General features: G+C 38.2%; 1 protein-coding gene across 1 annotated transcript in view; it reads right to left on the bottom strand.

The window, feature by feature from the left end:
* Positions 1–16,094, bottom strand: part of MYO5C (myosin VC) — a 139,451-nt gene that overhangs the window by 84,416 nt on the left and 38,941 nt on the right. The window contains exons 8-9 of the mRNA XM_043981982.1: positions 15,778–15,881; positions 1,343–1,449 (exon numbers count right to left, since the gene is read on the bottom strand). Coding sequence (XP_043837917.1) covers positions 1,343–1,449; positions 15,778–15,881 — 211 coding nt within the window. The remainder of the gene's footprint in view (positions 1–1,342; positions 1,450–15,777; positions 15,882–16,094) is intronic.

Genomic DNA, 16,094 nt, shown 5'->3' with positions numbered 1-16,094 from the left:
ACTCAGGGAAGTTTTATATGAAGAAAAAGAAGACTTACGTAAGGACATAATGATTTCTCTAAGTATCTGAAAGGTCACTGTGTAGATTATATGAAGGATGAGACTTTCTTTATTTGGCCCCAGAAGAGATAACTAGGAGTACTGCATAGAAGTTGCAAAGAGGCAAATGTAGGTGTACTGAAAGGAAAAACTCAACAAATTTTGCTAACCCTTGCCTAAGGGTAGTAAGTTCATCTTCATCACCAACAGCTGGCATTTATATAGTGCCATGAGGCTGGCAAAGCATTTTGCAAAACTATCTCATTTTTGTAGGTTGCCATTGTTATCCCAATCCTTACAAATGAAGAAATTGAGGAAGACAGAGGTTAAGTGGCTTGCCTACCATCACATTGTGAGGGTCTGAGACTGGATTTGAACTCATCTTCCTAACTCCAGGCACAGCACCCTATCAGTGCACTACTTACCTGTCCTGTGCTTTCACACTGAAAGAGGTACTAAGATAAGTGGACCTGCTTTCAGTTCAATTTAATTCAGCTCAACAAACATATAAGCACCTACTATAAGCAAGGCACTGTGCCAGGTACTAGGGGTACAAAGACAAAAGGAAAACCGTTTCTGGCTTCAATATGCTTACCAGGTATTATATTTGCAGAGATATTATTACACCTGTATGAGAGATTTATGCATTAATTTGTTTAGGTAAAGAAAAAAGCTGATGCTACCTATATGTGAACAGTTGATGTGCAATTATTGTACAAGTAACTGATTCCTGCTGATGTTTGCTGGGGTAGAGGGCAAAGTGACATTGGTGTTCTTTATCCCATCCCACAAAAATGACTTTTTCTTTTGCTGTTACTGCCACCAATCCAACTAAGTAATATGCTAAGAATATTAATAAATTTTGTTCTTGAGTCGTTTCAGTCATGTCCAACTCTTTGTGACCCCATTTGTGGTTTTCTTGGCAAAGATTACTGGAGTGGTTTGCCATTTCCTTCTCCAGCTCATTTTACAGATGAGGAAATGAAGCAAGCAGGGTTAAGTGACTTGCCTAGGGTCTGAGAGCAGATTTGAACTCAGAAAGAGTCTTCCTTATTCCGAGCCCAGTGTTCTATCCGTTGCACTACCAAACCACCAACATTAGCAAATAGGGCCTCAATCTGTTCTACCAACTAATTCCTATTAAGCTATTCTCTTAAATAGGTTCAACTTCTTATTTCTTCAAAGGAGCCCTGAAAAACCTGCATGGAGCCAACATAAAAACTGTTTACTAATGGGGCTCTCAGCACACACATGGCAGCAGAAGAAAGGCTAATAGCAACTCCTTAATAAACAAATTTCTTACACTGACTGAAGACCTCTCATTGTTCATGGCTATGACCTGGACATTGCCAAGATGAAGGATGGCAGCCAGGATCCTGAACACATCCATTTGAAAATCCTCCTTCAGACCTGAAAAAAAAAGAACAAAAAATCAGAAATACTGAGTTCTCTTCTCTTCAGCATCTAAGTCATTGCCTTTGAGTAAGGAAGGCCCAAATAGTTGGGTTTTGGGGGGAAAGAAGGGGAGGAAGGAATTAACAAAGACACTCCAACAACAATAGAGTGATGAAGTACTGCTGATCCAAATGGAACTCTCAAAAAATAACTTGGGCCTGGAAAGCAAATCTAGTTCACTGTTTTTTCTAGTTGGGTTTCCTTAAGCCAAATCAGTTGTCAGAAAACATGGTATATTACATAGTTGAAAAAGAATGAAAACTGACCCATTTTTCTGTGCCAGATAACATGTGACACAGAAGTGAAGCTGAAACAGTTGGAAATAAGTTACCATGTCAAGATCTTATTCTCAGCCCACTGGATAATCATCAGTGCAGGATTATTGGCTTCAGAGAGAGGTCAGACATTCCCAAGGGCAGAAGAGTCGGTCCTTGCCTAAGCAGTACAGATTACAATAGCACAGAAACAGCTATGCTCATCTAAATTGTTATCTGTATTTTCCTGGGTATCCACAGAAGTGAAGTCCAGTGAAGAGGATATATCACATAGCGCATTAAAATTATTTCTTAATTTTTTGTATTTACATGTAAAAACAATTTTTAATATTTATTTGTTAAGATTTTGAGTTCCAAATTCTTTCCCTTCTTCCCCTGCCCCCTCCCTGAGGTGTCAAGCAATTTGATAGAGGTTGCATAAGACAGCATATTTTAAAAAATTATATATATTTTAAATTCACAAAAATAAAAAAAAAATTAGCAAAAATTAACTTTCTTTCCCTCCCCTAACCCTCCCCTTCAAAAATAAGAATGAAAAAAAAAGAAAACTGTCATTAAAAGTATTACATAGAAGGGCAGCTAGGTGGCGCAGTGGATAAAGCACTGGCCCTGGATTCAGGAGGACCTGGGTTCAAATCCAGCCTCAGACACTTGACACTTATTAGCTGTGTGACCCTGGGCAAGTCACTTAACCCCAATTGCCTCACCCCCCCCCCAAAAAAAAAAGAAAAAAGAAAAATATTACATAGCACTTTTAACAGCTAAGACTATGAAACACACTGAAATGGGGGATGATTTTCCTGAAGCATGACCTGAAAATGGGGAAAGAGCAAGCCCTGGAGAGCAAGGTGAGAGCTCACATCCCACAGTAAAATGGATGTCTATGATTCTATGTTCTTACTGGGCAATTTAGATACCTCAAAGATCCATGATTTCACAGGTGCCCTTGCTCCATTGACATATCACAACCCCTCCAGGTCTTAGGAGATGGTTTCATGAATTGCTGTGCCCCCCCCCACACACACACACATCTAGTCTGGTCCTCAGATGGTGGACTTTCAGATGGTCATTGTTCCCTAGCCATAGAGTTCCCACTTTTTGTTGTTATTGTTCAGTCATTTCAGTTGTGCTCTACTCTTCATGACCCCATTTGGGTGTTTTTTGTTTTTTGGGGTTTTTTTGGCATAGATACTGGTGTACTTTTCCATTTCCTTCTCCAGCTCATTTTACAGATGACAAAATGAAGGCAAACAGGGTTATGTGACTTGCCTAGAGTCACACAGTTATGGTTAGTGTCTGAGGCCAGATTTGAAGTCAGGTCTTCCTGACTCCAGGCCCCACATTCTATTTGCCATGCCATCTAACTACCCTTACTTTTCAATTCAGAAACATATTTTTTAATTCGGTCGGTGACTTTGCTAGTAGGGTGATTTCCCAGCATGGAAATTCCCACCACCAAGGCAGATCACTCTCCAATATGCAACTTAAAGTCTTAGAGAACAACTTAAAGGAACCAACAGGTTAAATGACTTGTCCATGGTTGCAGAACCATGCTACTGACAGAATTTGTTAGGATCTTTCAGAGCTCAAACACCACTCTCACATCATTCAGGAAGTCAGGATCTGCTCCACACCATGAGGGGGTATTAGAGATGAACTTTAGAGAAAGTACTGTACAACAGTTGGTAGATAATATGTGTTCAATAGTGCCTTGATATATGAAAAAAAATAAAAGGCTGTTCTTTTAATCTTTGACCTAAGTGCCTTGGTGATTTCAAAGCATTAAAAAGACTTTTTCTACATTAAAGAATACTTCCACCTGAATTTAAAACCATTTATAAAAAAATTAAGCACATACATATATATGTTCACAGAAGTGACATTCTTTGATATAATATAGCATAATATATTTAAAGAAATGTATCTCTAGGGGGCAGCTAGGTGGCAGAGTAGATAAAGCACTGACCCTAGATTCAGGAGGACATGAGTTCAAATCCAGCCTCTGACACTTGACACTTACTAGCTGTGTGACTCTAGGCAAATCACTTTACCCTCACTGCACCAGAAAAAAAAGAAATGTATTTATAAATGTATTTATAAAATGTAGTCCATTAAGATTTAAGACTGCACCAAGATTTTAAAAGTATACACATATTAAAATATATATTCATATATCTTTGAAGAGTATAGCATTCCACACTTTACAGTAACATAGTATCACCAAATGAATACTAACATCTAAAAGATATTTTTATATCTGTCTCAGGAGGCAATTTAGGATCACTGAAAGAACTGTGTTTTACCAAATATGATCCTTCCTGTTTTCTCTTCCCCCCATTCAAACTTGAGCCCATCTCAATGTCCATCTTCAGGGTCTGTCCAAGATGTATGTACTGATAAATTAACTCAGTGGGTTGCCCGTGCAATTGCATGTTATTGACAGGCATTTGTTAAGCTTGTTTTCCCCCTTTTGTTGTGAATTGTTAGGAATACTCTTTTCTGAGTCATCCACAGAGTGCCCCAAATAGAAACAGCAAGATGAATAGTGGGTCTAAGTAGGCAGCAGCATATAACCAGTGCCTCAGACCCAAGAGGTGGTATAAGTGATGTCGGACAGGAAACGCATGATTAGAAAAGGGAGTGGACCAATCATCTAGCCACAGCAATGAGTCACTTTGCTGCGCTGAGGGCATTTATGAAATGTCAGAGGAAGACTTCCAAAGCACTGGGTAGATTCTCTAGGGGATTTTTCTGCAGAGACAACAATCACCTAGGATATCAAAATATATATGGGGTATGGTTTAAGTCATTGGAGGGAATACCTGCACCAATGAGATGGGGATCTCTATTGAAAGTATGACCTTGTTTCTAATTAAGTAGACAGAGTGCTGGGCCTGGAATCAGGAAGACCTAAGTTCAAAACTGGTCTCAGACACTTACTAGCTATGTGATCCTGGGCAAGTCACATAATCTCTGTCTCCCTCAGTTTCATCAGCTGTAAAATGCAAATAATTTTATACTCCTACATCCTAAGGTTGTTATGAAGACAAAATGAGAGAATATTTGTAAAGTATTTAGAACAGTCCTTGGCACATAGTAGTTGCTTAATAAATGCTTGTTCCCTTCCATCGTCCCCTTTTAGTGGAGTAGTAATTCTTCATGAGAACAATTGGCATTGGTGACCAAAATAAACCCCAAATTTGTTAGCATAATGAATGGCATTCAGTGTAGCTCAAGAGATGGACAATGAGCTGGAAATTCAAGGCTGAGAACCCTTCTTCCTGTTCTACCACTAACGCAGCAGTCTGACTCATGGCCAAATCGTGCCTCTCAATTTCCTCAGCTACACAATTCCAACCCACCTCCCAGTATTGTTAAAAATAAGCCCAGACAAAATGAAACACAGACAAAATGTCTATTTATGATATACAGTCAGATGGGCAATTTTGTTTGCAAAAACAAAGCAAAACAAAACAAAACTCCCTAAGACCAACAAATTAAAATAATGCTTCTGTAGTGTAAAAGAAAGGTCTCGAATTCTCTCTCAGTTGTCATTAGTTTGAAAAAGAGAGCTTGTGAAAAGCAATGTCTACTCGACTGGAATTCAAGCCACCCTGAGAACCAAGGAATTCACATAATAGAGTAACCTAAACCCTGAATTCCAGGGTCTTCTTCCTCAAGAGCAGGGGGTGTTATCAGTGACAATTATCAATGAAGGGATAAAAAAGAAACGTCAAGCCAGCTAGACAGAAGTCCTGAAAAGAGCAATAGATTTCTATCAGAGTCCTGCTCACTCTGCTTTCTCCAGGTTGATTACAATGTGAATGAAAGGAAGCATCCCCAGAGCAGGGAGATTTTAACCAGTAGGTGGAAATAAGCCTGCAGACAGCTGATATCAATCACATCAACAAGAAAACCCATTTACTATCAACTTACAGCAATCAGTGAATGAACAAAGCAATCGTCATGAAATAATATATTTTTTAATCTATTCTTGCGATTTAATTGGTATATACCAACTGTTCTCAATGTGTGGTTCATAGGTCTCTGGCAGACCCCAAGACCCTTTCAGGTGGTCTGTGAGGTCAAAACTATATTAAGACATTTACCTTATTAATATACTCCTCCCTTTTCCAACTACATATCTGTATGAGGGCAGATTTTTTTTTATATACTTCAACCAAAAGAATCTATCACAATAGACTGAATGCAGAAGCAAATATGAAAATCCAGATGTTTTCTATTAAGCAAAGCAGACATGGAGATTTGCAAAAACATGTAAAATAATACTACTCTTCTTACTAATTATTTTTGTTTTGGAATATAATTTTTTTCATTAAAAGTGCTATTCATGTTAATGTAAGATGGGTTTATTGTTATATTTAATGAATTAATATTTAAAAAAACATCACTTTTAATTTTGATTACACCAAATATTGATGTATATAGCCCACACAAGAAGAAGCTCTTGGGAGTGGGCCCTCAACAATTTTTAAGAATGAAAAGGGGTCCTGAGATCCAGAAATACTAACATAGACCAAACTCTCTGCCACTGCAGATCGGGAATGGTTCTGCAATATATAATCTTCAAGGAATGCCTGGGAAACTGAGAGGCTAAACAATTTGCCCAGGGTCACATCAAACAGTACTTATTGTTTTGTAGGTGTCTTGAATACATCTTTGTATACATGTTATATATTGTTTCTCCTGTCCCTATCAGAATAGAAACTTCTTGAAGGCAGGGACTGTTCTACTTTTTTTTCTTTGTATGGCTTTGAATCTCATAGCACACTGTTGGGCACAGAATAGATGCTTAAATGCTTTATTGGTTGATTTCTTAAGTGAAATAATGATCAAATAATGATTTGATTTTGTGTTACTCTCTATTCAGTTGGTAAATCAACAAGCACTTATTTTAAAGAACCATTTAAATGTATTACTAATTTATGTTTAACATTCTTTTCTTTTTAAATTTTGAGTTCCAAGTTCTCTCCGTACTTTCCCCTTCCCTACTTAATGAGAATGCAAGCAATGATTTCAATTATAAATGTGAAATCATGAAAAACATATTTCCATATTAGCCATATATTTCAAAAAAGCAAGAAAAATAAAGTGAGGAAATTATGCTTTAATTTGCATTCAGAGTTCATTAGTTCTCTCTCTAGATGTGGTTAGCATTTTCTTCATCATGAGTCCTTCATTGTCTTGATCAGAGTAGTCAAGTTTTTCACAGTTGATCATCATTTCAACATTGCTGTTACTGTACACAATGATTTCCTGACTCTTATCACTTCACTTTGCATCAGTTCATATAGGTCCTGCCATGTTTCTCTGAAACCACCCCCTTGTCATTTCTTATAGCACAATAGTACTACACCACAGTCATATACCACAACTTGTGCAGCCATTCCCCAACTGTGAGCATCTTTTTTTTTTTTTGCAGGGCAATGAGGGTTAAGTGACTTTCCCAGGGTCACACAGCTAGTAAGTGTCAAGTGTCTGAGGCCGGAATTGAACTCAGGTACTCCTGAATCCAGGGCCAGTGCTTTACCACTTTGCCACCTAGCTGCCCCCTTGATGAGCATCTTCTTGATTTCCAATTCTTTGCCACCACAAAAAGGGCTACTATAAATATTTTTGTACACATAGGTCTTTTTCCTTTTGCTTTGATTTCTTTGGGATGCAGATCTAGTGGTCAACAAGCATTTCTTAATCAATTACTAAGTGCCAGGTACTGTGCTTTGATCCTGGAGATAGGGAAGCGCTGGAGTTTAAGTAGAGAAGTGTCACAATCATACACGATCTTTAGGAAATTCTTTGAGAGCTGGGTAAGACAAAGTGAAGAGACCTGATACAGGAAGAACAGTTAGGCTAGTGCAGAAGTCCAGGTTAAAGGTGATGAAACTAAGTTTGTGGCCATATGAATAGAGGGGAAGGGGTCATATGTGCTTTTCCCCTCCCCTCAAAAAAACCCATACCTCTGTAACCTGTCCTCTATTGCCTAAAATGTCAATATTGAGTAGGAGGCAATATTTCCTTGGAGAATTAAAGATAAAAGTCTTTTTTTTGGTGAGGCAATTGGGGTTAAATGACTTGCCCAGGGTCACACAGCTAGCACAGGTCAAGTGTCTGAGGTCATATTGGAACTCAGGTCCTCCTGAATCCAGGGCTGGTACTTTATCCACTGTACCATCTAGCTGCCCCATAAAAGTCTTTCAAATGTAAATATCTGGAAGAAGTAATGCATTGGTATTAGTGTAAGTCGAAGTATGAAGGAAGACAGCTTATCCTTTCCTGTTTTGATAGAGTTGGAGGTTTAGAGAGCAGAGAGAGACTGGGTGAATAATGGGTGGAGAAATGAATGCTACCACATGAAAATAAGGTCTGATGGAAAAATTGTCTTGAACCAGTCCTATTTCTCTTCATTTGTGCTTGGACAAATAGAGGCTGTATTAAGAGGAAATACATGTTTGCAACTAAGAAGGACAATTAATTCTGGTTTCCTTTTCTCCAGTCCCTTGCCTCTGAGAATAGTGGTCTGAAATTAATTAACTGTGTGGGTTTTTTTTGGGGGGGGGGTTGTTTGTTGTTGTTTTGTGGGGCAATGAAGGTTAAGTGACTTGCCCAGAGTCACACAGCTAGTAAGTATCAAGTGTCTGAGACTGGATTTGAACTTAGGTCCTCCTGAATCCAGACCTATTTGTACAAAAATATTTATAGTAGCTCTTTTTGTAGTGGCTAGGAATAGGAAACCAAAGGGATACCCATCAACTGTGGATAAAGCACCCATATCTGATTGTTTGCCTCCTCATGGAAGGGGTAAGGGAGGGAAGGAGAGAGGGAAGGAGAGAGGAAAGGAAGGAAGAAAGGAAAGAAAGAAAAGAAAGGAAGGAAGGAAAGAAGAAAGGGAAAAAAGAGAGATGGAGGGAGGGAAGAAGGAAAGAACTGTTATAAGGAAAGGGGGAAATATATCAAAATATAACCTGAAAAAGACAAATGTTTTTTCCCAGCTCTAACCTCTTTCTTGATTTCTAGCCTAGAATACTCAACTGCCTATTGGACATCTCAAACTGGATGTCCTATAGACATCTTAAACTCAACATGTCCAAAACTGAATTCATTATTTCCCTACCCCCAAACCCATCTACTCTTGCTAACTTCCTTATTATAGTAGAGATACCACCATCCTCCCATTAAGGCTCACCACCTGGGTGTTACCCTTGACTTCTCACTCTCTCTCACCCTCCATTATCCAATTAGTTGTTGAGTTCTGCTGTTTCTACCTTAATATCTCTTGTATAAACCATCTTCTCTACTCTGACATTGCTAACACACTAGGGCAGGCTCTCATCACTTCACTTCTAGACTACTGAAATGGCCTTCTGGCTGGTCTCCCTGGTTAAAGTGTCTTCACAGTCCACTCCATCCTCCACCAGGCTGTCAAACTGATCTTCCTAAAGTGCAAGTCTGACCATGTCACTTCCTTATTCAGTAAACACCAGTGGCATTCTGTTGTCCTCTAGAACAAATTTAAATCCTCTGATTAGCTTTTAAAGCTCTCCATAGCCTGGCCCTTTCCCATCTTTCCAAGTCTTCTTACACCTTATATACCATAGACACATCTTCCATGATAAATTGACACTGGCTTCCTTGCTGTTTCTCAGACACAACACCATCTTCCAATTGTGAGCATTGTCACTGGTTGTCTGTCCTCCATGCCTGGAACTGTCTCCCTCCTCTTCCTCTTCCTCCTCACCTACTAGCTTTCCTGGCTTCTTTCAAGTCTCAGCTAAAGTTTCCACCTTCTACAAGAAACCATTCTTAGTTCTTGAATCTTAATGTCTTCCCTCTGAGATTAACTCCACTTTACTCTGTATATAGCTTGTTGTTCACAGCTAGTTTACATGTTGTCTCTTCCGTTATACTGTCCTCTCCTCAAGGGCAGGAACTATCTTTTGCCTTTATATGAATCTCAAGCACTTAGCACAATGTCTAGCATTAATAAGTGCTAGGTGACTGATCACAGGGTTTCTTTAAAGAAGCAAGCTCCACCCTAGGGATTTTAACACATTATGAAACTTATAGAAATAGGGTTTTCATTTATCTTTTCTTTCTTTCTTTTTTTCTTTTGAATTGCAGAGAATTTTATTTGTTTAAAATAATAAATATTTTCATTTATAGTTTTGAGTTTAAATGTTATCCCTCCTTCCTTCCCTCTCCTCCCCCCTCTCTGAGGCAGTAAGCAATCAGATATGGGTTATACAAGTGCAATTATGTAAAACATTACCATATTAGTCATTTTATACAAGAAAACTTGAATAAAAGAAAAAAGAATGAAATAAAGTGAAAAATAGCATGCTTCAGACTGTCTTCAATCAATATCAGTTCTTTCTTTGGCTGGGGATAGTATATTTCATCAATAGTTCTTTGGGATTGTCTTGGATCATTGTATTACTGAGAATAGTTAAAGTCATTCACAGTTCTTCATCAAACATCCTGCTTGTCATTTCTTATAGCACAATAATATTCTATCACCATCATATACCACATTGTGTTTAGCTATTCTCCAGTTGATGGGCATCCCTTTGATTTCTAATTATTTAGCCACAACAAAAAGAGCTACCATAAATATTTTTTTTAACAAATAGGTCTTTTTCTCTTTGGGGGGATGTCTTTGGGATAGAAACCTAGCAGTGGTATGGCTGGATCAAAGGGTATGCACAGTTCTATAGCCCTTTGGTACTTGCATCTTTTCAGCAACATATCCAATGTGTAACAGTTGGTACACATGAATAAGATGAAGAGATGAAGAAGATGACCCTGGGAGCCTTTATTGCCAAGGGAGTGAGTTGATGAGAAGTCTCCATGGGAGATATCCTAAGGAATGTACTAAGAGGCTTGTCAGGCAAGTGTTGTATCCTGGAATACCAGGATGTCAGAAATAACTGGAATTCATCACACTGAAACCCAAGGGTAAAGAGGATCAGGACAAGATCATAATACCCTTTAATTTTTTCATGATAAAGAAGTCATTAAGCTGGATTTTTCATGGTGGCAATGAATTGGGAATAAAGCAGGTAGCCATCCACTGGGGAATGACTGATCAAACTGTGGTACAGCAATGTAATGGACTATTACTGGTCAGTAAGAAAGAACTGAGGGGGAAGAAGCTAGGTGGCTCAGTGGATAAAGCACTGGCCCTAGATTTAGGAGGACCTGAGTTCAGATGTGGCTTCAGAAACTTGACACTTACTAGCTGTGTGACCCTGGGCAAATCATTTAACCCTCAGTGTCCTACCCCCACCCAAAAAAGGAAAGAAAAAACTGAGAGAAGGAATTCAGAGAAACATATTAAGATTTATTTGAACCAGTGCAGAGTTCAATAAGCAAAACCATGAGGAAAATATACACAGTTATTAGAGCAATGGAAATGGAGAGGTGACTAAAAGAAAGCCAAACCCTGAGTTAGCTGAAAATCACTAAATCCCTGGAAAGCTGATAATGAACAATACCTCCTCTCTCTTGGCAGACAGGCAGGTGATCACCAGGGCAGAATGTTGTATGCAGTGCCAGACGTGCTCACTCTATTAGAGAGTTTTACTTAACTGTTTTTCTTTGTTATGAAGGAAGGTTCAATTTGGGGGGGGGGTAGAGTGGATGCATTTCCATAAATGACTATGATGTAAAAACAAAAGGCAGCATTATGAAGTTTGTTTTTTTTAAAGAAGACAGAAAGGGGGCAGCTAGGTGGCGCAGTGGATAGAGTACAGGCCTTGGAGTCAGGAGGACCTGAGTTCAAATCCGGCCTCAGACACTTAACACTTACTAGCTGTGTGACCCTGGGCTAGTCACTTAACCCCAATTGCCTCACTAAAAAAAAATAAAATAAAATAAAAATAAAGAAGACAGAAAGGATCCACATGTAGAAATATATTTATGGAAGCTTTTTGTGGTGGCAAAAATGGAAATTAAAGGGATATCTATCAGATAAGGAATGCTAGGTAGATATGGCATATTAACATAATGGAATATCACTGAGCTATAAGAAATGACTGAGCTGTAAGGAATGGTTTCAGACAAATTGGGGAAGACATTTATAGTGATACAGAGTGAAGTGAACAGAACCAGGAGATCAATTTCTACAATCCCATCCAAATCATTCCGAACTCTGACAATACTGTTAGCAACCACAATTCCAAAGTACCAGTGATGAAACATGGGTACCTGCCTCCTGATGAATTGAAAGTGCAGAATAAGACATACATTTTTGGACATGGATGACATGGGGATTTGTTTTGCTTGACTCTACATATCTTATACAAGGGTTTTATTTTTCTTTCAGTTGGCAGGGAGAGGAGGGTTTGGGGAGAGGCTAGCAATGGGTTTACGAAAAAAAGGTAAGAAATGAGTCGCTGAAGGATTTTTAAAAAAAGAGAGAACTGAACAGAAAAAAGGTCAGTAGGGAAGACAGCAAGCAAGACAACCTTAAAAATAACTGGCTGAATTTATTATGTGCTTAAAATAAGAAAAGCAAGCTGTTCACAATACAGATTTGTAGCTTCACATAAAATAGCCTTTCTGTTATATTTTGCATGTGCAAATGTTCACCCTATTTGGTGATGATTAAATACAGAATTAAAAAATATATAGTACCATATGTGAAAAAATAAGCTATTAACAACCTGAACAAGTATAGTTTCTGTGGAGTTGGAAGGGTAGCTATAAAAATGGAGCATGTCCAAAAGACTGCTGTTGACGAGGAGAGTTTTATATGGTAGCTGTACATGACACATTCCAACATGTAAGAGGCAACAGTGAAGCACAGGTTGAAAACACAGGAACGAAATCACAGAATTTTAGTGTCAGAAGGGACTCAGTGGCCTCTAGTCCAACCCATATACAAAAAGAATCTGTCCTAAGAACTCATCATTTCACCAAAAGAATGAGATCATTTGCTAAAAGCTCCCATTTTTTCCCTCCTCCTCATCTCACATCATTCAGACATCTTCCTCTACTCTCTCCTCCTTGACCCTCGACTCAGATGAAGAGGTAGCTCTTCTCCTTGGCAAGGACAACCCCTCTAGAGGAACCCTTGATCCCATAATTTTTCACTTTCTCCAGTAAATTGCTTCTATTATCATCCCAACTCTTTTATCTTCAATCTTCCCCTATCTATTAGCTCCTTCCCTGTTGTCTACTAACAAGCCCATGTCATCTTTAAAAAAAAATCCTCACTTAATCTGACTGTCCCTACTACCTATTGGCCTATTGTGTCCTACTCCTTTGTGACTAAACTCCTTGAGAAAGTCATATGTAATCTGTGCCTCCACTTCCTTTCCTTTTAGTAAACGCTCCACAATTTGGCTTCTGACCTCATCCTTCAGATGAATTTGTTCTCTCCAAGATTACCCAAGATTGACTTCCAGCCAAGATGGCGGCATGTATTAGAGGCATACCATTTGGCTTCCACATATGTACTCCAGAAAAACCTTGAAATTTTCACCTGATAAGATAATGATCAAGATATTCAATGAGTCAGTTTGAATCCATTCAGTTATACTATTGTCTAATCTTTTTCTGCCTTTTCCATGATTTGATACCTTATCAAATATTTTGCTAAAACCCTGGTAAGTTATACATATAGAATTGCACTTATCTTTCAGTTTAATAATCCTGTGAAAAAAGGAAATAAGGTTAATCTAGCATGGCATGTTTAGAGGAAACCATTTGCATTGTAATCATTGCTTCTTTTTCTACTTGCTCACTAATCACCTCTTTAATAATCTGTTCTAGAACTTTACCAGGAAGTCAAGCAACCTCACTGACCTATATAACATATATTCTGTTCACTCCTGCATGTGTCTGTATAGACATTTGTCTGTCTCTAATCCTGAAAGATCTCTTCAAATTTCTTCAGTCTTTCAAATGTTACTGACAGTGGCCAGTCAATCATATATGTGAAATACTTGTTCAATTGAATTGAATTTTTATCAAGTCTACTGTAATTGATTCTTACCTATGCTTCTTGCCTCCAACCTGTTTCTTCTTCCATCCACCCTCCATACTGCTGCCTAAATAATCATAATGTTCCACAATGATCATTACTCCTTTACTCTAAAGCCTCCAGTGGCTCTCCATTGCCCACTGAATAAAATATAAACTCCTGACTCTGACATTCAAGATGCTTCAAAATTTGGCTTCTTGTCCATCCCTTATCTTACATCTTTCAAACCCTAGCCGAAATAAGACTGATCTATCCCTTTTCCTTCCCTCACCCACCTTCATGTCTTAGCTCAACTATGTTAGGAATAGATTCTGGTCTCCATATCTATAAAAATGAAGTCACCGACTTCCTCAAGACCCAATTCAGACTCTGCCTCTTCCATGGACTCTGACTTGACCCACTCACCTACTTCTCTTCAGTAAAAATGATTTCTCATTCCTCAAATTTCTCAGTGTGTGTTGCTTGGACCTTTTCTTTGCATTTATCTCACTCCTCCCTTGTACCATAAGTATCTATATACTTGTCCATCCCCACTCTATAATATGGCAAGATTAATGATAGCAAAGTCTATCTTTGTATCCCAAGTACCTAGCACAATATCTTTATACATGGTAGGCACTTTAAAATATTTAAATTGTGTGACCCAAGTGGGCAGGGAGTGAGCCTCTAAGTCACACTTATAAACTTTCAGGCTGAGACAAATGCAGAAACACCAAATGAAGGGTGATTTCTAAAGAGGGTCTGAATTCAGTGTGTGTGTGAGAGAGAAAGAGAGACTCGGGGAAATAGAGCCTGGGGAAACTCCTGTGCTGTTCCCCTCCAGCAACTAGGATGCAACTGAGAGATCTAGCCCATTTTTATGTTGCAGAAATGCCCTCTCTACACCACTTCTGGCATAAATGAAGGCAAAGGAATAATTAAATTACATATTTAAATATAAAAGAAGAACTGGGGACTGTATGAGGGAATCAATGCTCAGTTCAAACAGCTGGCGAGGACCAAGCCTGCATCATCTTTTTTTTCTTTTTTTTTTTTTTTTTGCCCAGGGTCATACAGCTATTAAGTGTCAAGTGTCTGAGGTCAGATTTGAACTCAGGTCCTCCTGAATTCAGGGCTGGTGCTTTATCCACTGTGCCACTTAGCTGCCCCCAAGCCTGAGTCATCTTGAAAAACAAACAAACAGAAAAACCTCAAATTCTGGAGTTGGTTCCACTAGTTGTGCTTCAAAAGATTGCATTATGAGCTTGATAATCTTAGAAAAACATGTAAAGACTTGCATGACATAAAGAAGAGTAAAATAAGCAGAACCAAGAGAACATTGTATGCAGTAATTGCAATATTATTTCAAGAACTTTGATTGAATAAGTCATTTTGATTAGTATAAATATGCAAATTAACTACAGAGGACATTTGAAGGAAAATACTATCTGCACCCACAGAATAAATGGATAAATAGATTTATAGAATGATTTTACATACATGTGTACACATACATATTCGTGACTAATGGTAGCCCGGGTGAGGTAATGGAATAAAAAGTTTACATGATGATTTTATTGTATATTTAAAAGGAATAACAATTTGTACATAAAAGATTTTCAGTTTCATGTGCAATCTTTTTTATTATACTATATTATGGAAATGCTTGTTTGATCCCATAAATTATAATTTAAATAAATAATTTTTTAAAAAGATTGCATTATGAATGGGAAAACCTCATTAGGTAGACCTTACAAGCTCTCCTTAGGAGTGGCTGGATGTAGGAACAAAAACTCCTGGGTTTTGGTTTGTTTGATGAAAGAGAGTAGGGTTTTAATCTCAGGGGGATTGTGGATTATTGAGAGAAGATGCTTTGGGTCAATTGTAATAGGATTTCTCCAGAATAGTTTAGGAACTGTTCATCATAAAATGAATGTTTATTAGGATTTGTTCATCATACAGGAAATTTCTCCACTCTTTCATTCTTAGATAGAAAAGAACCAGATGTGTAATCTCTTCACTCACCTAGCATTGTGAATGTCTTCTGAGTTTCTATCATGTCTGCTCTGTCATTCACTCCTTCAATGATGGTATTCCCTCCCATTCTCGTATAATTAAATTCTTCTGCACTCACTAAAAGAGGAAGACAAAACAATATATTCATGAACTTGAGACTGGTTTGTTCATTCAACCAATATTTGTCAACTGCATTATGTATGCTTAGCACTGTGCTAAGAGGTCAATTCCAGCATTGTTAACAGTCTGAGGTCCTGAAAATTATTGCCAGATCATGAATACATAATTAGTTGGCATCCTAGAAATAGCAGGTATTTGACACAGAT

This window comes from Dromiciops gliroides, chromosome 2 (genome assembly GCF_019393635.1).
Source record: "Dromiciops gliroides isolate mDroGli1 chromosome 2, mDroGli1.pri, whole genome shotgun sequence".
NCBI classification, from domain to species: Eukaryota; Metazoa; Chordata; class Mammalia; order Microbiotheria; family Microbiotheriidae; genus Dromiciops; species Dromiciops gliroides.
This window is presented reverse-complemented; position numbering and strand designations above follow the sequence as displayed.